Source organism: Gopherus flavomarginatus, chromosome 6 (assembly GCF_025201925.1).
Source record: "Gopherus flavomarginatus isolate rGopFla2 chromosome 6, rGopFla2.mat.asm, whole genome shotgun sequence".
Taxonomy (NCBI): domain Eukaryota; kingdom Metazoa; phylum Chordata; order Testudines; family Testudinidae; genus Gopherus; species Gopherus flavomarginatus.
This window is the reverse complement of record NC_066622.1, coordinates 24246056-24268075: the sequence shown is the minus strand read 5'-3', so window position 1 is coordinate 24268075 and position 22020 is coordinate 24246056. Positions and strand designations below refer to the sequence as shown.

At 58.0% G+C, this 22020-nt stretch overlaps 1 protein-coding gene across 1 annotated transcript in view; it reads left to right on the top strand.

Moving 5' to 3' along the window:
• The window catches only part of COL7A1 (collagen type VII alpha 1 chain), a 107243-nt gene that overhangs the window by 40776 nt on the left and 44447 nt on the right, over positions 1 to 22020 (top strand). Inside the window, 32 exon segments of the mRNA XM_050959081.1 lie at positions 271 to 306; positions 1037 to 1081; positions 1784 to 1819; positions 2357 to 2401; positions 2888 to 2923; positions 4158 to 4193; positions 4636 to 4668; positions 5764 to 5835; positions 6463 to 6522; positions 7053 to 7088; positions 7475 to 7555; positions 8195 to 8230; positions 8331 to 8375; positions 8920 to 8991; positions 9085 to 9129; positions 10204 to 10230; positions 10321 to 10365; positions 10739 to 10819; positions 11329 to 11364; positions 11507 to 11542; positions 11814 to 11894; positions 12793 to 12828; positions 13291 to 13362; positions 14359 to 14403; positions 15323 to 15358; positions 15788 to 15823; positions 16705 to 16809; positions 17398 to 17433; positions 18088 to 18123; positions 19279 to 19326; positions 19564 to 19599; positions 21101 to 21232. Coding sequence (XP_050815038.1) covers positions 271 to 306; positions 1037 to 1081; positions 1784 to 1819; positions 2357 to 2401; positions 2888 to 2923; positions 4158 to 4193; positions 4636 to 4668; positions 5764 to 5835; positions 6463 to 6522; positions 7053 to 7088; positions 7475 to 7555; positions 8195 to 8230; positions 8331 to 8375; positions 8920 to 8991; positions 9085 to 9129; positions 10204 to 10230; positions 10321 to 10365; positions 10739 to 10819; positions 11329 to 11364; positions 11507 to 11542; positions 11814 to 11894; positions 12793 to 12828; positions 13291 to 13362; positions 14359 to 14403; positions 15323 to 15358; positions 15788 to 15823; positions 16705 to 16809; positions 17398 to 17433; positions 18088 to 18123; positions 19279 to 19326; positions 19564 to 19599; positions 21101 to 21232 — 1638 coding nt within the window.

Below are 22020 nucleotides of genomic sequence, written 5' to 3'. Positions count from 1 at the left end.
GCTCAGACCGCGGGCAGTGGGGCCTGAGCAAGGGCAAGAAATAGCCCTCTGTTCACAGGTATCCTGAGGAAGTCGGAGGCTGAGCCTGCAGGAGTGGGTTCCAACCTCCTCAGCCACTGACCTGCCGGGCTTCCCCCTGGACAACCCAGCTCACACCTCGCTCTGATCAAGTGGGGAGATAGGTCCAGGATTCCCTGAAAACACACCTCAGCAGGTTTTGCCAGGGACTCCCTGGTGGAGAGATGTAACATTCTTGCTTTGCTTTCCTAGGGCCCGAGAGGACCTCCAGGTGAACAAGGAAGCAAGGTGGGTCTTGGGAGACCTCCCAGCTGGCAGGCTGTTCCAGGTGGAGACGGAGTTGGGCTTCATGGGTGGTATACCCAGTTCTGCCAGTCCTGTGCTCTGCGACCTTGGGACGAACCCTTCTCCTCCCTTCTGCACCTGTTTCCTCATCTGTAAATGGGGGGAGGCTTTCCTGTGTCCCTGGGGCCATGGGGATAACATGCCTTGACATCCCCAGAAGGAGGTGCTCGGTGTGAATTGTTGTTACGCAGGTGGTCTGCCTGCTGTAATGGGTCTCTGCCCTGTAACAGGGATGCCTGTCTGAGCCTTTCCCCACTGGACTCCTGGGGAAGCTGGGTGTGATGGGGCACCGACCCCAGACCCTGCTGTTTGGTGCATGGGCTCCTGGCCAGAAACCTTCTGCCTGTGATGGCCAATGGACAGTCTGAGACAGAGCACTGCAGCCTCAAGTGGGGAAAGTCAGCGGGAGCCACGAGCCTGTTCTGTGTTCCTGTGCCGGGGTGCGAAGGCAGGGCCATGCAGATAGGGTGTTGCTACAGTCAACTCTGCTCATGGGATTCCCCCAGGAGGCATCTGCTGGCCACTCGCCCAGTGGTACCTGCCTCTTGGAAACTGCAGGATGAAATGGGCCGAAGGCCTCCTCTGCTGCCCCAGGGTCTCCTCCCAGCTAGGTCCTATCCACGGGCGTGGTCCCTGTGCCCTCCAGCACTGATGCACTTCTCTTTTGTGACAGGGAGACCGCGGGCAGCCGGGAGAACTCGGAGAAGCAGGGGAGAAGGTGAGAGTTTGCTGGAGCACAGGGTTATGCTGTGGGGACCAGGGGTATCGGGCACTGGCTCACCTCTGCCCTTGGGACAGTGCTGTGAGTCGCGACATCCTGTCCAACCAGGATGAGAGTTTGGGACCAAGCAGGTGACTTGTCACTACTGGGGCAGACACCACACTCAGGGCTCCTGATCTGAGGCCGAGTGTTGTTGGCTGCTGCTCCCACCACCCGAGGGTGCTCCCTTTGCACATGGAACAGGGGTCTGCAGTTTACACCCCTGGGACTTTTCGCCCCCTGCCTGTTATTGCTGCTCCAAACCAAAGTTCTGCCCCAGAAGTGATGGAGAAAACAGGAGCCTTGAAGAGGGGAGAGGCTGGGATTTCCCTGTGACCATCCCTGTCTGACGGTAGTCTCCCCAGTGACAGACTGGCTCACAGTCTGCAGGTGTGCTAGAGACGTGGACAAACTGGATGTGGATTTCTGGGCCCCCGGATGGGCAGGCCCATGCTCCGTGCTATGGCCGTGTATCTCGGAACCCCTGCAGGAGACTCTGTCTAGAAGTTGGATGCTCTGCCCTAGTCTGTTTCGACTGGGTCTCCAAAGAGGATGCCTGCTGGCTGCTAGGGAGCTGCTGCAGGGGGCAGGGCTATCCGAGGGGCACTGGTGAGTATGAGCCCAGCTGAAATTCCCTTTCTCTTTCCATTTCCTCTGCAGGGTGATCGTGGACCCCCTGGGCCGGAAGGGAAGAAGGTAGGTTCGCTCTGGGTTAACCTTTCACAGCCAAGGGCCTGTGATCGCTGGGGGTGGGTAGTAGGCAGGACGGCTCTTGCCAGGGAAGCTGGGTCAGCCCCGTCCCTGATCCTGGCTCATTCTGTTCAGCCTTGTGGTCCTGATCAGCACATGAGGGACAGCAGGTGGTTGGGGAGAGTGGCGCTTCTATTGTGCCAATGCAGCAGGTCAGTGCGCCTGCTCTCTGTGCTTCCCTCCATGTCTTCGGGAGCTTCTGCACAACCAAAAGGATCCCCTTCCCCAAACCCCACCCACGTCCTGCAGCTTAGGAGAGCAGGAGCACTGGCCGGAGGCTTAGATCAAGCAGTGCTGTGTGATCCCAGCTGGGGAATGGTTGGGGGAGGAGCAGAGAACTGAGTGAGGTGGGGAGGTTGAGCAAGGGGGGTGCTCTGGGTGCAGGTTGGCTCCTGCTGGCTGTGACGGTCTTTCCTCACTTCTAAATGCCAAGTGTGCACAAAACCTGTCCTGCTTCCACTCATGCCTTCTCTCCTGTTTCAGGGGGAGCTGGGAGCTCCAGGCCGCCTGGGCCCAGCAGGCAGAGAGGTGAGTGTGGGAGACCCCTGCCAGCCCAGGTGGAACGTGGCAGTGCCAGCCCCACAGTGTTGCACAGCCTGGGCAGGAATGCTCCTGTGCTGAGATGTCTGCTGCGGTGCCCCCTGCTGATCTGACACCATGTTTTTTTTTTTCCTCCCCTACCCCTCCACTGAGCTTGACAGGCCCAGGGGATGCATGGAAGGGACAGAGGAGGAGCAGAAATGTCTATTGGAACCTCCTGTAACTGCCCTGCCTAGGCTTTGGCTTAGTACGCTGAGTCAGTGGGAGAGTTTGGCAGGCGGGAATCCTCCCTCCAGCTTCTAAGCAATGGGCCCTAGCACAAATTGGGCTGGAGTCTCTATCCATGGTTCTTGGGCAGTCTGGTTCTGGCCTGGGGTGTGAGTCTCTGGGGTGGCTGGTATTCCCTGCATGGACAAACGAATGTACCGCCAATTCGCTCATGGGCTTCTCTTGTCTCTCTAATCTTTGGAACAGGGATTGCCAGGACCGTCCGGCCCCCGAGGGGAAAAGGTAGGGACCCTTCGGAATGGCTTGTGTCCATTCTGCTTGCTGGGCCCCTCAGCTAGCTCTTGGGGTGAGCAGAGCATTTGTGGGGCATCCATGAAGTGAGAGATGACAGCGCCCGTCCCTGAGCTGCGCTGATTTTCCACCCATGTCCCCGACATTGCTTCTAACATGGAGAGTTCTCTTCCTCCGCGTGTCTTCTCTGAGCCTGCCCCCCCCTAGTGTTGCCTTCGTCAATGTCCCTTCCACAGGTCTGGGCCTCAAGGGCCAGGAACCCTGGCCCTAAGTGCAGAAAATACTCAGACTGTCCTTAATGCAACAGACAAGGGCTCAGCTGCTACATTGCTGCCCCTTTGCATTCATCACTGACATTTGGTGGGTGAGGAGTGGAGGAGGAGTCCAGGTAGGATGGACAGGGCTCTAGGTCTCTAGGAAGAAAAGTGCTGAGAATTCCCATTGATAGGCAAGACTTGCGGGCAGGACTGTTGGATCTTGGAGAAGCTCTTAGAAGAAATAAAATTCCCCAGGTGGCTCTTTCTAGAGAGGAGGTATCTCCCCTGTGTTGGGATTGCCCTGCAGAAGGAAGTGGCATTGTGTGCAGTCTGCTTGGTTTGTCACATCAATGCCAGCCTGTCATCTCCAGCTGGGGTGATGATAGGGCAGAAAGCAGGTGTCCTCCCTGTGTGACTTATGCCATCTGTGCTCACTGGGCACAGAGAATGGGACCACTGATGGTCTGTCACTCAGCTGGGGCAATAACACTCTGCTGGCCGGAGTCGCTGTCTGGGTCTCTGGCACTAGCCCCAGTGCCCTTGGGCTTGGGTTCCCAGCGCTGCAGGGGAAGGGGAATCATTGTGCTCTTTGGATCTGTGTGTTTGAAGTCTGTGGTGTGGGGGAATAGTAAGTTCAATAACGCAATCCTCCAGTCTAGCACCAAGCCCCGTGGGAATCTCCTTGTTGATAAGTAATGCCCAAGGAAGGGCAGCTGGGTACCTTGCTGTCTGATGGGGACCTTGGCCTGCAGCGCTCAGCCAGGTGCAGAGAGAGTGAGCCACGCTGGCAGATAAGCTGAAGGGCCGTGGCTCTCAAAGGAAATTGAACTGGTCCTGAGACTCTCGGCACATGATGCTCTCTGATGGCTTCCTCGCACTCCCAGGGCAGGGTGGGCTGCTGCCCCTCGGGAAGGCTTTGCCCTCTGGGTGGGGTGCTGACCCCTGGCCTCTGTCATTCTCTCCCTTAGGGGGATCAAGGTGCTCCTGGGGAACCCGGAAAGCCGGTAAGTGGCCTCCTCTCTGCCAGGCAGGAACTGCATTCTCGAGGGCTGGGAAGGGTGTTACCGGGCTCCCAGCACCCAGGGTGGGAACTGACCCTCAAAGGGGCAGGAGGGGCACCACAGGACCGCGTTCTGCTGGGACAGTGGCCCCCAGCGTTGGTGCTGGTAGGAAGGTTGGTGCGGAGATAACTCACTGCAGGGAGTGGGGCGTTGTCTATGGGGTCTTACTGCACCCCCATCACTCTTTTCTCCTGAGTGCTGACCTGTTAGGGGAAGGGAAGAAGGCTGCTTCTGTGGATACCTGGCCAAGGAGAAGTGCTCCCTCTGGTGGCTGTGAGAGGTAGCAATTATCATGAAGGGCAGGCAGGGCTCTCTCCAGGTGTCCTTGCCAGCAGGGAGCAGTGCACGGATTTCAGCAGTTTCTCTTCTTGTGTTTCTCCTCCAGGCTTCCAGTGTCTCTGGGATCAAAGGAGAGAAGGTAACTGAAAATGATCCTGTCCCCAGAAGTGGGGCTTTCTCAGTTCTTTTGCAAATGTACAGTTTGTAAGATGCACTCCCAGCTGGCACTGTGTTTTAGGGCAGGGCAGAGTGCAGCCATGGGGCTTGGGCCTGTGGTGTAGTGATGGCTGATGTGACCCAGGAAAGGGGCAGTTACCCAGCAGGGCTAATGAGCTCAACTACATGTTGATTCTGCTCCATGGGCCAGGGTTTCTGGTTAGGATGGCAAACTCCCACAGTGCCCAGGAGATGCCCCCAGAGGTTGAGGGGAGAGGCCAGTCTCTGTGTAGTAGCTTAGGGTTGGTCCGTTATCTGCTCAGTGCCTCATTGCTGCAGTCAGCCCTGGGTGAGAGAACCTACCTCCTTTAGGCCACCATATTCCTGCCCTGTGTTCCCCTCCTTCAGCCACTCTGTTCTGTGTCTCTCTTCTTCCCACTGCCTTGCCTTTCCTGCAGCAACTCTCAGGACCCGAGGGTGTCACTTCTACTCCCATCCCCTTCTGTCTGTTCAAATCATCAGCGGTGGAAGAGTTAAAGTTGACACTCATGTGAAGTCATTGGGTTTGAGAGTTGATGCTCCAGTCAGATTGGCAGGGGCACTCACCCCACTGGGTCGTTGCATCAGGCTCTCTGCAGACACAGGCAGCCATCACTGCAGTGGCTATGCTAAGTTCCTGACTGGAAGACTCTCTGCAGCTGGGAGGGCTGGAAACATATTTCTTGTAATGAAAGCTGAGGCCAAGCAGGCTGGAGTCCCCATGCTTGGGGGCAGGGGGGCTTTGGCTTCGCTGGGGGCAGCGTGGAAACGTCACCTGCACAGAGGCAGCTTTGGCGCTGCTTGCTCCAGCATTCCTTGCACATTCCTTCCACCCCCTGCCACTCCTGGCTCCATGTCACCTGTGGTCAGTCCAGCTAGCTCCTTTCAGTGTCATCTTATCCTGAGCCCAGCCTGCCCCCGTTGCCTTGGGAAGCAAGTGAGCGGCCTGTCTCACCTGTGGCCCGGGTGGAAGGGCCCGTGTTGGGGTCCAGAGGGGATCAGCTCAGTGTGGCTGATGCTGCTGTTTCCTCCGTTCCAGGGTGACAGAGGCCCTGCAGGAGCAGAGGGGGCCCCAGGTCCCCGGGGAGACGCAGGAGATAAAGGAGATCGCGTGAGTATCATTTGGGCCGTCAGAGGCATCACTCCAGTGCCCAGCACAGCCAGGAGCTCTGGCAGAGGCAGGCAGCTCAGTGGGGGCCCAGGGGATAAAGCCATCTCTCCTGTCCCTCTGAAACCTGGGCCTAGGGCCAGCTCACTGAAGTGAGTTTGGGGCTCAGCTCCCCACTTAGTGGGCAGGATCCCAAGTCCCGCAGCCAGCAGCCTGCTCAGGAGGGGCAGGGATGCTGCTGGGAGTGGAGACCCGGAGCAGCTCTTGGTGCTGGAGAGGGTGATCGCTCTGGGACAGGAGCATACAGCTCTCGTAGCTGGGTAGGAAAGAGGGTCTTTGCCTCTGGTGCTGCATCCTGCAAGGTGGCTCCTCAGTGCACCGTGGCTTAGGGGTTCTTCAGGAGTGAGTCTGAAATCTAGGCCTGTGCTGTGCTCCCCGACACGCCTGTGTAGCTCCCTGCTCTGGGAGTTGGAATCCATCCCTCCCTGAGGGCAGGCCAGGATCCACCATCTTGTTCGGGTGTAACATCGCGGGGGAGAGGCAGTGAGAACCACAGCCTGGCCAGGTGAGGAGCCTGGAAAGGGCTTGTCCTTCCTGCCTTGCTCTGACCTGCTTTTCTTTTTGTTGCAGGGGCTCCCTGGATTCAGTGTCACTGGCCCACCTGGCCCCAAAGGAGAGCAGGGCGATAGGGTGAGTCTTGCCTGCCTGCTTGCCTTGTGGCTGGCATCCCCCAGCTGGCTGTGCCCTGCATCCCGGGCCAAGTGCCATCAGGGCCATGGGGCTGTGCTCCCACTCGTGTCCATCCCTGGGATTATGTCTGACTCCGCACTGTCTCTGAGGAGGGAGTTGCTCAGTCTCTGCCCATTGGGTGGCATCAGTCAGCCTGGGGCTGTGCCCCTCTCTCCCTCATAGTGGTGGGTAAAGGGCCAGAGAGCCAAACGTGGCTGATGTGAGCACAAGTGGGAGCCCATCTCTGCACAGGTGAGGGGCCCTGGCACCCCTGCACTTGGGGTGGGGGAGGGATTTGGGGACTAGCACCCCCACCACCTGTGTGCAAGAAGGACTCTGGCCTGTGGGAAGGCCCAGGAGCAGTCCCCAAGGCCCCGTGAGTGCTGCTCCATGTCCCGCAGCCTCCCTTGAGACCACATCCAGTGGGGATGGCACAGGCTCTGCAGGGAGCAAGGTCACCAATAACAGCCTCTCTCTTTCCGGAAAACCAGGGGATTGTCGGCCTCACTGGCAAGAGTGGCCCAAAGGTAACGGCTCCCTGGGGTGAGGGGTGTGTGGGGAGGGCTCCTCTGCCTGGCTGCCCTGGGGGCTGGGTTGTGTGTGTGCACTGGTTCTATCCTGTGGCGGAAGGGGCTCCTTTCTGATGCTCGGGTGGGGTGGGTTGGAGTGGGGAGCTCTCCCTACTGTGCACATGTGGGTGCTGTGTTATGTGCGGGGGAGGGACAGTACCTCTGGGCATTCACTGTTTATGTTTGGGGGGAGGGGGCTAAATGGCTGCTGTGGGCTGTGTTGGGGGGGGTGCTCCTTGTTCTACGCTGTTCACATGGGTGCTGTGGGCTGGGGCACTCTTAGCTGGGTGCTGGGTTGTAACCAACTGGCTTCTCCTCTCTGCTGTGATTTTTCTCTTGTCTAGGGTGACCCCGGGGAACCTGGGGAGAAGGGGGAGCTGGGGAGACCAGGAGCTCCAGGGCAGATGGGCCTGCGAGGGAAAGAGGTAATGTAGAGGTGCTCTGGATAAGGAGGGCATGACCTGGTGCATACCAGGGTGTCATGAGCAGGCAGATGGGGCTCTTGGGCCTACAGTTCTGACTGTTGCCTCACAGTCCCTGCTGGTGGAAAGCCTGTTTCTGGCCACAGTGATTATACAACATCCTGGAGTTTCCATGGAGACCCTGTGCCAGATTGTTATGACAACATCAACAGGCTATTTTTAACAGGGGATCCAGGAGGTATTTGAGAGGGTTGTGTGGAGTGGAGGTGTATCTGGTGGAGGTTCGTTTGAGGGGCTGGTGAGGGTGGGGTCATCTTCAGGCATATGCCTGGGGAGGAGGCTGTGTGAAGTGGAGATGTGTTCCTGGGGGTGTGTTGAGTGGAGCTGTGTTCAGGGTGATGGTGGGGGCTGCATAGAATGGAGGCATGTTCCTGGGGGTGTACCGAGGGGAGGTGTGTTCTGGGTGATGGTGGAGACTGTGTGGAGTGGAAATATGTTCCAAGGAGATGGGGGACTTGTGGATATGGAAGTATTTAGGGTGCTGAGTTTGCACACAGCATGCACTGAGTGGGTGGCTCTGTGTTTTGTTGGTCAGGCAAGATTACTGGTGACTCTCTTTTTTTCCTCTCGTGTGTGCTGCAGGGTGAACGTGGTGAGAAGGGTGACGAGGGGACCCCAGTAAGTGATCAGTCTGTCTCTTTGTGGCAATGCCCCTCCCTCCCTTGACCACACTTGGCTTTTCTCACTATTGTCTTACTTCCCTCTCTTTCCCTCTCAGGGAGAGCCGGGTCAGCCTGGCAAATCTGGCGACCGGGGCCCCCGGGTAAGTGAGGGCGATGTGAGGGGTGTATGCCGTGCGGTGGCAGGGGGGTAGGAGATCATGAGAGAGCTGCATGTGGGATGCACAGGGGGCTAGAGTTTCTGGGACCAAGTGGGGACATGGGGATAGACAAAGCGATGCCCCTCCATGAGACTCCATGCTGTCACGCTCCCTGAGCTCATGTGAGTGGGGAGCTGCAGAACGGGCCCAGCTGTGCCCTGTGTGGGGGGTAAGACAGCAGCTGAGATACTGACTGAGGTGAGCTCCAGAAGGCAGAGCCTGGCAGAATGATGTTACAGTGGGGTTTGGAAAGGTGACTGTCCCTTTTCCCCACCCCGGCAGCTGGGTACCCTTAACTCCTGGAGAGCCTGGTGAATTCCAGCCTCTGTAGGGGCAGCAGCAGCATGGCCTCTTGGAGGGGCCTCTGCCTGGCCCCTGCTCCTCCCCAGCCCCATTCCTTGGGTCTGGGCTCCCCAGCCTCTCACTCCAGCGTGGGGGTCACCATGGTGCTGTGGACCCGCTGCTTCACCTGCTGTCTCTCAACCAGGGCCTACCAGGAAACCGTGGCCTCCCTGGGGAGAAGGGTGACCAGGGTGACTCCGGCGATGATGGCAAAAATGTAAGTTTCTGACTTGCAGCCCACCCCCTCCTTCTCCAGCAGCCAGCTGCCTGACTCTCCCCTCCCCTCACTGTGCCCCATCTCTCCTTGCAGGGCAGTCCTGGAGTACCAGGGGCCAAGGGTGACCGCGGGGAACCGGTGAGTAGCTGCACACCCTTCGGCCACGCTTGGAATGAAGCGTTTAGTGCCCAGCCTGGGGGTTCTCCACCCCCACACAGACCTTTCTCCTTGGTGCACTGCAGTAGAGTGAGGCTGGGACCCCCAGTGTCACGCCTAGACGGCTGCAGACAGGGCACAGGGGCACCACCATGACCCACACGTGTTGGAAATCCAGGCATGTAGGGGGATCGCCATCCTCTGAGAGGAGCTGCTGCAGGCTCAGGGTGTCCATTGCATGCTCTGTGCACACACCCTTGCTCCTGTTGCACTCTCACCCCACATAGACACAGGCTTACTTGTACACTTGCTGATTTGCCCTGGTCCATGTGTTGCGCCCAGGCCTGTACGTATCCTCCTTCATGCTCTCCCAGGCCCTGCACAAGTAAACTCAGCTGCCATTGCCTGAGCTTGAGATGATCTTTCCCTTCCAGGTCTCTGGTTTTGAGCCAGCCCAGGCTAGCAGTGCTGACAGCTAAGCCCATGTGCTAAGCCTGATGTTTTGCTCAGGCTGTAGTTGGCAATCTCAGCAGAGTACCCAAAGGCTAACTGGTCCCTGGAGATGGGCCAGGTCAGGGCAAGGGGGCAGCATGGAGAAGTTTGCACCAGTGGCCATCCCTGAGCAGCTTCCCTGGCCATGGGAACCCCCCAGTGCAGCTTCTTGACTCAGGGCAAGGTGTGGAGCTCCGGCTCCATTTGGGCTCTGTGCCGGGTGGGAGCCCCCAAAGCTCTTAGAATCATAGACTATTAGGGTTGGAAGGGACCTCAGGAGGTCATCTAGTCCAACCCCCTGCTCCAAGCAGGACCAAATCCCCAGATTTTTACCCCAGTTCCCTTAATGGCCCCCTCAGGGATTGAACTTACAACCCTGGGTTTAGTAGGCCAATGCTCAAACCCCTGAGCTATCCCTCTTGTTCTGCTCTGATATGTCTAAGGTGGTTTGGAACCCTTCAGAGCTTTCCCCCTGCCCCCATGGTGCTGCTGTGTCTTGGGCTGTGTCTGTGCAGATCTCCTGGAGGCCTCCATTAATGCTGGGCTCTCTCTCCTTCTCTGCAGGGGCCACCTGGACCCCCAGGACGAATTGTAAGCTCAACAGTTCTTTGCCCCTGCCCTAGCTGTGATGGGTTTTTGTCCTGGGCCCCATAGCATGTGACCCCTCTCTCTGCCCCACAGGTTGATCCGGGACCTGGAGGAGGAACTGGAGAGAAAGGCGAGAAGGTAAGGCTGCTACTACCTCCTGGGGGCTGACGTAGGATGGGAGCTGTGGAGCTGCCCTCTCTCTGCAGGAGTAGGGCAGCCTAGCTGAGGGCCCCAGGCTGTAGGCTAGAGCTCTGCGTGTTCTGGTACCACTCAGGACTCTGCAGTATGGACCACACCTGCCCTGCAGAAAGACTGTCCTGGACTGTCCCTGCCTGCCTGCCTGGCAGGCGCATGGCTCACCTGGGCTTGGCTTTGGGGAGTGTACCTGGAGGAGGATACAGCACAGTCTGGTTCCAGGGAAGCGACAGAGCTGGTCCACCTGCTTGAAAACACTGAACATCTGTGGTCCCGTGTCTAATCTGTTCTGATTGTCTGTCTGTTTCCATTTCAGGGGGAGCCAGGGGACCCTGGAGAGGATGGGATGAAGGGTGCGAAGGGCGAGGTCGGAGTACTTGGCCTGCCTGGAGAAAGGGTAGGTGCCAGTGCCTGGGGGTATCTGTCTCAGGAGGTGCCACTTGGAACTAAAATGCCCTTGGATTGAAAGCCTCTGCAAACTGAGCTCTAAGGGAGGGACGGCGGGGCAGGGCAGAGGGAGCGGAGCACTGGGTGTAGCTCCTGGGAGCACATAATAAAGGTGCTGTCTCAGAGGGAAGGGATGCGCATATTGAAGGGGGAGGGATGTGCCTGCCAGGGGAGCAGTGAGTGTGGGGAGGCTGCATTGGGGGGGGGCATGTATTGCAGGGTTTGGGGAGTCTGTATGTAGCACTGGGTTTGGGGCATAGGTGCACGTAAGAATGGAGCATGCTGGGGGCTGGTACCTCTGGGGAGCATGCACATGTGGGGAGAGCCTGCACAGGGAACTGGTTCATCTCTCAGGTATTCATGTGGTGAGGGGCAGGGTGATGAGTATATGGGGGAAAGTGGGCCCCAGCCATCTCCTCCTGACACTCCTGGAGCAGAACCATCTCCTTCCTCTTGCAGGGGATCGAAGGCCCCAGAGGTCCCCCTGGAGCTCGGGTGAGTCCCTGTTGCCTGTCCTCTCTGCTGCTCTGGAGGGATGCAGCACTTCCTGCTCCCCACCCAGGTATTGGGGAATGTTGGCTGGCTCTGCCCCTCACCTTGTGACCAGCTGTGTTCTCTTGTGTTTCCTACCCTACAGGGTGACCCTGGAGACCGAGGCCAATCAGGAGACAAGGTAAGAGCCTCCCTTTCATGTAACATGCCAGGTCTGCCTGGGCCCAGCATGGGGTGAGTGGGAGGGTGTAGCTGGGGTGTGTTGGAGGGGCCCCATTGGGCCATACCATGTCTATAAGTGGAGCTCTCAGCAGAACGCGCAGCTGGCAGGGCCTCTTTGCCTTGTTCGTGGGAGAGGGGGGATGCATCCCTGCTGCTTGGCCTGTGCTCTCGGGGGAGGTCGGAATAGGGGAGCCTTGGTGTGAAGCCGTCACTGCCTGGCTCTCTTTCAGGGAGACCGAGGCCCTCCGGGGCTGGATGGCCGGAACGGGTTGGATGGCAAACCTGGGCAAATGGGCCCCGCGGGGCAAAGGGTAAGTGTGGCCTGGCTGGGGGAATCCCATCCTCCTTGAGTGAGGCTGCCCCTCGGAGGGGCCTAGGAGAGGGTCTGCTCCCTGCAAGGAGAGCCACTAACCGGAGTCTCGGCATATTGCCAGGTCCTACTAGCCATGTAACATACGCCCAGCAGCGTGACCTGCCCCTGATAGCACCACCACCCGACAGCGGGGTGTACAGGTACCCGGGAGATCCCTTCTCTAGGCCCCCAGCTGTAGCTGAAGGAGCTGCCTCAATATTGAGGGTTACAGTAGGAAGGCAGGTGAAGGCGTTGCCTAGCAGGGCCGTGTGGGGCTCTCCGCATACAGGCCGACAGCTGCCTCAGCTGTGCCAGTGCACCCTGGAGTAATACCCCAGGGTGGGAGGGATGTGCAGTCTCTAAGATGACCCACCCAATCCTTGGCCTCTATGCTGAGATGCCAACAAGGGCACCAGATAGTGCCAGCTGTAATGGTGACTTAGTAGTGCAGGCACCTGTCCTTGAGGATGGATGGAGACCATCAGCTCGTTCACTTCAGCCACAGAGCCCATGGAGCCTGAGCTGGATTTGAGTCGGTGCCTAGAGGGAGGCTCTGTGTCCCTGAGCCGTGCAGTGCCCTTCGCTTATTTGAGTCCATGCCCCCTGAGTGCCTGCTGCCAGGATAGCTCAGGGGTGCTGCTGGCTTTCCCTGGGTGGCGGCTGCTCCCTTCCAGTGAGTCTAGGGGCCCTGTTAGCAGAAGTGCCTTTGTGGTGGTGACCTCTCCTGCTTTCATGCTGTGATGTGAGCCAGGCATCTCTGGAGCCCCCAGCAGCACCCTGACATGGGGTGGCTAGGCCCTAGAGTCAGGCCTGAGCCCAGCCCCAATGATCACAGCTATGTTCTCTTGTTTTTCTAGGGTGATCCAGGCAAGCAGGGTGACCCCGGCCGAGATGTAAGTACAGAGCTCCTGATTCTGAAGGGTGGCGGGTCACACGAGGCAGGGGGCTTACCCACTCCCCCCCTTTCCCTGAGGCACCCTGAAGTCTCATGCCCAAGGCCTGTATCTGAATAACACTGCAGCAATGGGCCCAGGCATCACCAGAGCAGAGCATTGGTTCAGCTTAGTCTGTGCCCCCACCTCCCTGTCACAGGGATCCATCCATTCCAGTATCCTTCCTCTGATCAGCAACTGATGCTTTACCCTGAGAGCCCAAGGACTGGAGCTGTGTTGAAATCCTGAGCATGGTGGAGCTGTTCTGGGGGCCATCTGACCCTGCAGAGTCCCTGGCCCGAGGGCACTACTTACCCCTGCAGTCACCAGTCTTCCTCTCCCTTTGGTGCTGAGCTGCTGCCCCTCGTGTCTGCCTGTGACCCAGCTGGGATCTGCCTCTCACCTGATCTTCTGTTGTTGCAGGGGCTGCCAGGCCAGCGAGGGGAGCAAGGTCCCCCAGGAGCCATCGGCCCCCCAGGACCACCAGGCTTAGCTGTAAGTAGTTTGGTTGGCTGTTGTGGGCCATCCCTGCTGGTTGTTCCCTGCACCTCCTCTGGCATTGCCCTGCACTGGCAGGGCCCCAGATAACTCACCCCCTGCCTTGCCTCCCTACCAGGGGTTTCCTTAGACTCATAGAATATCAGGGTTGGAAGGGACCTCAGGAGGTCATCTAGTCCAACCCCCTGCTCAAAGCAGGACCAGCCCCCAACTAAATCATCCCAGCCAGGGGTTTGTCAAGCCTGACCTTAAAAACCTCTAAGGAAGGAAATTCCATCACCCCTCCAGGTAACCCATTCCAGTGCTTCACCACTTTCTTAGTGAAAAAGTTTTTCCTAATATCCAACCTAGACCTCCCCCACTGCAACTTGAGACCATTACTCCTTGTTCTGTCATCTGCTACCACTGAGAACAGTCTAGGTCCATCCTCTTTGGAACCCCCTTATGGGGTCACTCCTGCTCTCCGGCAGCCTCTCATCCATGGTCTCCACTCACCCTTATGTGCTTGCCCTGTGGGGTGTGACCCTGCCTCACACCATGTCCCAAATGCTCTGGGAGGCCTGTTCCCAGAACTCATGCTGCCCCCTTGGGCCATCCTTTTGCCCCGAGCAGCCTAACCCAATTCTGATGTGAGGCCTGCTCGGGCCTGGGGCTGCTTGCCCAGAATTTCCTGATCTGTCAGGCAGGTTTGGGGCAGCCCTTAGCTCCCAGCAGCTCCGTTTGGCTGGTTGCTCTGCCAGCTCAGCCCATGCTGTTACCCTGGGTCTGTCTCTCTCCAGTCAGCTGCCTGCTGTCATGCCCCCGCTAATCACTCTGGGCAGGGCTCACAGCCTGACCCAGCCTCCCCTAGGAGCTGCTGCCCTGTGGTATGACAGTATTGAACTCCAGCCACCCTGCCGGTTGGGGTGCGCCCAGAGGGGCCTGTGGAGGGCCCTGCTGCTGTCTCAAGCATGTGGAAGGCCCCTCACTCTAACAGCCTGCGCTTCCTTCCAGGGCAAACCCGGAGACGACGGCAAACCTGGCCTGAATGGGAAGAACGTGAGTAAGGGAGCCAGCCTCTGCTGGAGAAGGGCAGCTCCTGGCTGTGGCAGACAGGGTCTCTAGGCCTGATGTGCAAGGACCTGCCTGGGCGAGAGGGAGCTGCCCTGGCAATGGGGTGGGGACAGAGGAAGAGACAGCTGCCTATAAAGCTACAGGGTCCCTGAGACTCTACTGAATACAGGCAGAGGGCTCCTTGAGCATGGGGCAGGGAAGGGGGGGTTTCCCTTACCAGACTGGTGCCTGCCCCCACCTGACAGACCAAATATTGGCAACCCCTGTAACAGGCCCTCAGCTTGCCAGGACCTTCCACTGATGGGTTGTCAAAGGGGCATAGGAAAGGGCTTCTCAAGCCAAGAGTGTGGGCTCCCCCATGTGGGGCACCCAGTGTGCCATGGGTAACCACTAGGGCCAGTGCCATTCCTCAGCTCCACTAGCCCTGAGGGAGCCTGGCTCATCTAAGGGCTGTGTGGCAGATGTCAGGAGGCCTGGGGGACCCAAGGGGATGTATTGTGCTCAGGGCCGGCTCTAGCCATTTCGCCGCCCCAAGCACGGCGGCATGCCACGGGAGGCGCTCTGCCGCTCGCCTGTCCCGTGGCTCCGGTGGACCTCCCGCAGGCGTCCCTGCGGATGCTCCACCGGAGCCGCGGGACCAGAGGACCCTCCACAGGGACGCCTGTGGGAGGTCCACTGGAGCCGCCTGCCACCCTTCCAGCAACTGGCAGAGCGCCCCCCGCAGCATGCCGCCCCAAGCACGCGCTTGGCGCGTTGGGGCCTGGAGCCGCCCCTGATTGTGTTCCCCAGTGTGGAGGTGACAGTTTGATCTGGGACCTTTCCCCACACCCGTCCAGGGCCCAGCCCCATAGCGTGCAGGGCCTATGTGGAACAGGGCTTTGACTAGTGGTTTCTATCCTCCTAGGGAGAAGATGGGACTCCAGGAGAAGATGGGAGGAAGGTAATGAGCTAAAGGGCCCCTCTCCCCTGGACTAGCAGCCCCCTTTGATAGCCAGGCCTGTGAGCAGCCTAGCAGGTGGGACAGACTCCCCTGCTGCTCCATTGTCTCTGCTAGGCACCTCTCACCATATACTTCCTATGGGAGCAGCAGCTGTCTCCTAGTGCCAACATGCAGCTCTGATCTGCTCCAGCTTTGTTTACCCAGCAGGAGGGGTGGGTGAGGTCAGGCCTGATGTTACTTTCTCCCCACTAAGTAGCAGTCCTAGACCTTGCTGGCTACAGGAGAGGGGCCACTGGGAAGACAGACTCAGGCTCTGGGTGAGGGTTCCTGTCCCAGTGACTGGGCCCTGCCTGAGTCCCCTTGGCTGTCTCATTTGAAAATGGAATGAGGCTGTAAGGTAGCCATTTTCTCTTGGCTTTTCCCAATTAGGGGGACAAAGGAGAAGCTGGAGCCCCTGGCAGAGACGTAAGTACCTGTGATTCCCCCCTACTCCCCCTTTCCTCCACCTGCCCTGGATTTACCTCAGTCACAAATTGCCCCCCAGCCTAGGGGCTCGATGCAGAGTCTCTCTGTTTGGTGGCTCCACATGTGACTCTCCCATGTGCTGCCTACACAGTCACTAAGGCCCCCGCTCTCTGCTCCAATAATCCAACACACTGGGGGCTGCACCGTCTGGGTGGTGCCAGTGGCAGAGACCACACTTACCAAACCTGGGGGTGAGTCTGATGGGTCTCCCCAGCTTGCTGCCCATAGGCAGGCAGGGGTGGTCGGCACAGATCCAGTGCATCATTGCTCTCCAGTGCATCGGGACCTTTACCCTCCGACAGGGGAGGGGAGTACAGGCGGCGTCCTGAGGCCTCCCCCCACCACACACTGTATGCGGGGACCTGCGCCCTCTGGTCTGTGCTCCCTGGCTAATAGAGGCTTGGGTTTAGGTGGCAGGCTCTGCTTAACTGGAAAGGGCAGAGGAGGGCCCGGCTCTGGCTAATGAGATGCTGATGGATGGGAGTGAATTGGGGTGGGACTGGGGCCTCAGTGACTTCATTGCTTACAGGCCCTAGTTGTTTCTTGGGCTCCCTTTTTGGCACCTCCATTAAAGCGTCACTAAAAGATGCTGGTCCCACCCACAGCAAGTGGTGATAGTGCCAGGGGGAGGTACGTGCCTTCTGCTGGCACCCCAGGGTGCTAGCACTCTTTGACAGTGACAGGCCTTTCAGCAGTCATCTGGCAGTAGTACCTGTCTGTAGGCCCTCTCAGCTGGTAAGAGGTGAGGGTAAGAGGGTTTTGGGGGGTGATGCCAAGGGGGAACAGCACCAGATGCCGATGCATCTGTTCTTCTTTGGCAGGGTCAAGAAGGCCCCAAGGGCGAGCGAGGAGATCGTGGGGTGCCAGGCCCCTTGGGATCTCCTGGTGTCCCCGGTGTACCTGGGCAGGTTGGACCCCCAGGCCAGGTGCGTAACCTCCAGAACAATAATAGCCTGCATGAGAGCTGGGGACAGGAAGAGCACTAGTGCTGTTTACAGCTGGGAGAGATAGAGAGAGAAGAGGAGACTGGCCCAAGATCACACTGAGCTCAGAGCCTGGGACTCCAGTCTCCCAGACCCTGCTCTAGCCACTAGATGACATGCCCATGGCTGAGGTGGAAGTACAGACCTGGCCAAGTCCAGAGCCACCAGCCACCAGGGTCTGGACAGCAGAGTAATGGCTCATTGTGCCATGGCATGGATACCCCGGGTCCTTCTCTGAGTCCCTGGGGAAATCCTGTTCCTCTGCAGCTACAAACTCCTTCCAGCCCTGCAGGACTACTTGGACCATACAGCCTGCTCCTTGCCTCAGGGGGCAGACCTTGGGACAGGAGAAGTACCCCAGCTTGAGTGGGCTCCTCCCCCCAGTCTCAGTGGTCACAGACACCCCAAGCTGCATGGTCTCCTCTCCCCAGCCCTGAGAGTGCCTGCGGACCCCACCCATTGGCAGTGAAGCTGCTCTCTCCCCTTGCTCGCAGGTCCGGGGTCTGCTCACATTCCTTCTATACCTTCCAGGGTGCTCCAGGCCTCGCTGGGGCTGCTGGACAAAAGGTGAGTGTTTTTCCCAGCCCCCATCAGGCCACTGGAAAATGAACAGAGCAGAACAGCCTCTCCTGTCAGACCCCACTCAGAGAGCGGCTGGCTTGCTGTGCCAGAGCACAGACCTCTGGGCCCTTGGGGGTTAATCCTGTGAGTTCCCTGAGCCCTGCTCTCCACTGTGCCCAGCTGGTGGGTATGGCTTAGTGTCCTCCTGTGTCTTCTTTGGAGGAGCTGGGGGCTAGGAGGGACTAAGGTGCTTCCTGGGGAGCCTTCGTGGAGAGCAGTGGGGACCAGATGAGCTCTGCCCACATTCTCTGGGGTGTCATAGGCTTTGCAATAGGCCAGTGGGCGTTCCCAGAGGGTCTGGCCCAGACTTGGTTCCAGGTAGAAGTTCTCAGAGGCTGCAGAGCCCATGTGCCGGGTTAGCTAGGGGTGGAGCACTGGTTCATGTGTTCACCTGCCTGTCTGGGGAGGGAACTTGAGTATCTGCCCTTCCCTCAGCACCTTGGCACTGTTCCTCCCCAGGGCTCTCCCCAAGCTGTATCACTTCAGCCTCGCCTCCTCTGGAGGAGTCCCTGCTTACGCCTAGGCTGAACTCTTCCTCCGGGGCTTTACTCTCCAGTCGCTGGGCTGGAGGGGATCCTGACTCCTCTTGCTCTGTTTCAGGGTGACCGAGGAGAGGCTGGACCCAAAGGAGAACAGGTGAGTACCCAGCACCACCTGGGGCAATCCGCCAGCTCTGAGTCCTCCCCTCCCCCCAGTGCAGTGCCCTTTGGGGTGGGGGTGGGGAAACCCAGAGCTTGGTCAGCCCCACTGTATCCCCTCTGAATGCAGCTCCTGGGGCTCTGGAGCAGCTCCATCAGCTGAGCTAAACAGACCCTTGCCAGTCACTGCCACTTGGGAGCAGGAAGAACAGGGTGATTCTAGGCCTGCTGAGTCCACCCCTGCAGCAGAACAGTGCCCTGCAATGTTCGTTCTCATTGGCAAGGGAGCCTCCTCCTAGCCCTGGTGACTGTGAAGAAATGCTTGAGAGTGTGACCCAAGCATAGCTGATGCAGCAATACCAGCCTGAAAGAACTATGTCCCACTCATCTCAATCCCTTGTTAACTCTGGAACCTAATGAGGCAAATTTAATAGCAACATAGTAACTCTTTCCCTGCTGATCATTTTAGCAGCAAAACCCGTCTGAAGCTCTTGCTATTTCACAATTCCAGACCACCTCCTATGGTGCTAACCGCCCCAGCTGTCCCAACCTCCAACTTCCCCGACGTCTTCGCTTAGGTGGTTCTGCATTAATTAAAATGCCTGCAGCCCAGTGAAAATGGGGACAGTGTAAAATGGACTTTGATATCCAAATAGCTAACCCAACGTGCCGTGGGCTCCCATGTGTCCCTGGGGTAGAAGTCACTACTGCACCTTTCCTCTGCCTGATGGGCTAATCCAGTCCCCTGGGTAGTTCAGGCAAGTGCTCGCTTTCTGAGTGTAAGTAACACTGCTGCAGAATTAGCAGACTCCGGCTGCAGCAGGTAGGTCCTGCTTACTGCAAGATATGAAGAGTTAATGCAAGTGACTGGCTACGACCGGGGCCTATGTGAGACCTGCAGTCCCAGGGAGACCGCAGTGGTGACTTGTGAGCAGCGTCATTGCACTAACTGGTGGGTGAGGTCTCAGCCCTGTCCTCCCAGATGGGGAGGATTCTCTTTCCCCCATATTCACCAGGTCAGCCTCCCTCCCCTCCCCCCAACCCAAAGATCCTGCTGCGTCCTTCCCAGGGGTTTCCATGTGACATGGCCAGGTGGGCAGTGAGCAGAACTATTCTAATCTGGTGTCGTTTTGCTTCTTCTCATGGTGACTAGGGCAGACCTGGGGATCCTGGACAACGTGGTGAGCCTGGGATGGTCTCGGTAAGTCACTGTGTGTGGGGCCAGTCCCGTCCATCTCAGAGTGGGCAACCTACTTACACCCTCAAAAAAACCTGGGCATCTGCTGGTGCAATCAGTTCAGCCCTGGCAGATGTGGGGAGGGCTAAGGCCCTGGGGTCTCAAAGCTGACAGTGATAGAGGTTGGGGTTATGCCTCGGCAACCCTGGTTGGGGGCTGCCCCTGTTTTTGATCTCATTGTCTTTCCCTTGCTGTTCGTAGAATGTTGAACGTGCCCTGGAAGCCTATGGGATTAAGGTACGAAGCAAAGCAACAGCCAGCTCTGCTCATGGGGCATCTGAAAAGAGGGAGGCGAAACGTGGGACTTGGGGTGGGGATACTGTCCCTGGCCATTGGGAAACCAGCAGGAGGGAGGCCTGACCCTGGTAATGGTGGGTGAGGATCAAGGGGACTGTTGCAGACTAGGGACCAAATGACTAGGAAGCAGTTCTGCAGAAAAGGATCTGGGGATTACCGTGGACGAGAAGCTGGATATGAGTCAACAGTGTGCCCCTGTTGCCAAGAAGCCTAATGGCATTTTGGGCTGTATAAGTAGGGGCATTGCCAGCAGATCGAGGGATGTGATCATTCCCCTCTATTCGACATTGGTGAGGCCTCATCTGGAATACTGTGTCCAGTTTTGGGCCCCACACTACAAGAAGGATGTGGAAAAATTGGAAAGAGTCCAGTGGAGGGCAACAAAAATTATTAGGGGGCTGGAGCACATGACTTATCAGGATAGGGTGAGGGAACTGGGATTGTTTAGTCTGCAGAAGAGAAGGATGAGGGGGGATTTGATAGCTGCTTTCAACTACCTGAAAGGGGGTTCCAAAGAGGATGGATCTAGACTGTTCTCAGTGGTACCCGATGACAGAAGAAGGAGTAATGGTCTCAAGTTACAGTGGGGGAGGTTTAGGTTGGATATTAGGAAAAACTTTTTCACTCAGAGAGTGGTGAAGCACTGGAATGGGTTACCTAGGGAGATGGTGGAATCTCCTTCCTTAGAGGTTTGTAAGGTCAGGCTTGACATAGCCCTGGCTGGGATGATTTAGTTGGGAATTGGTCCTGCTTTGAGCAGGGGGTTGGACTAGATGACCTCCTGAGGTCCCTTCCAACCCTGATATTCTATGATTCCAAGGGGAGACTGAGATGTAGGGAGGATGCCAGAGCCCTGTTTAATAGGCTCTTGGGTGGAGAAGACCAGGACCCGGTGAGTGCACAACCGAGAGGGAAGCCAGAGCCATTGAGCATGTGGTATGGAGAAGGTTGGGATACTGGCTGGTGCGCCTGGTAAGGGAGTGAAGGCCTGGAGTCCTTAGCCACTGGGCCATGGGTAATGGTGGGGGAAGACAGGGGATCTAGCCGGCATCTGCCTGGTATCCCAGCAGCTCTGTTGCTGGCAAGCTTTTGGCAGTGGTAGGCCATGGCTGCAGGGTGTTATGATGGGTTCGTTCCCATGTGTGCCAGAGGGAAGAAGTCATCTGAGTATGAGGGTCAGACCTACCATTCTCTATCTCTGCCACTGACCTTCCCCCAGCAAATCATGGGATCCCAGCGTGTCTGCCTGCAGTCATCAAGAGACTCTGTTCTTGTGCAGTGGTGGGATTGAGAAGCATTTGCTCAGGGATGTATGGACTCTCCCGGTTGTGCGTCTGTCAGGGGGCTCAGGGCCTGGATAGATGATCTTTTCCCCCAATCCAGGATCTAGGACTTCCCTCCTTTCCCCGCTGTTGTGATGACCACGCTCTGTCTCTCTCAGATTGCCTCGCTCAGAGAGATCACTGGAGCCTATGACGGCAGCACTGATCCATTCCTGCCCTATCCTGACCGCCGGAGAGGCCCAAAGGGTGATAGGGGAGACTCAGGGGAGAGGGGACCTCCAGGAAAAGAGGTGAGGTGAAGCCATCAACAGGGTTGGGGCAGGTACAGACGGGAGGGGTGAGTTCCTCTGGGGCCTCTCTGCTGCCCCTTGTGGGTGAGGGGTCCTTCAGCCAGCACCCAGTGGAATAAAACACTTCCTGTCTTAGGGGTTGCTCTGAACCTGGTCCCAATGGGCCCCACTTCAGGCCTGGGTTAAATCAAGCCTCTCCCAGTCCCTCGGTGCTCACGGCCAAGCAAACAGCTCCCCAGGTTCCTCCTTTCCTCAGAAGAGGAGGCGTGTTGAGCCCCCAGCCCCTTCTCCTCAGGACTCTCACACACACGGCTTTGGAGTCCCCTGTCTCCAGGGGAAGATGAGCAGGGGAAATCCCAATGGCTCGCTGGTTCTCTCTGCCTCACGCCTCAGAGATGCAATGAATCTCAGCAGCATCTCCTCTGGGGAGCTGCCTCCCTCACTGTCCAGCTCCTGCCAATTCATAGATCTGCTCCATGCTTCTTTCCTGGGAAGGCAGTGGACTCCAGCTGCTTCTGGGCCCTGCTGGTTAACCCTTCTCTCCCCATGCACAGTCCTGCCATCACACTCTGTTAGCAAATGAAGCCCTACCCTGTTGGTGCTGCCCAAGGCCGAGTGAGACTTACCTGCCTCCTGTGCCCAGTGCTCCACTGGCAGCCAGCCCTGACTTGGTCTCTCACTGGCTAGAGACTGAACTCCCCACTGACCCCAAAGGGCTCCCTCCAAGCCAGGGCTGAAACCCGTTCACAGGGGCAACACATGAAGGAAGCCTGCCCATCCACTAGCAG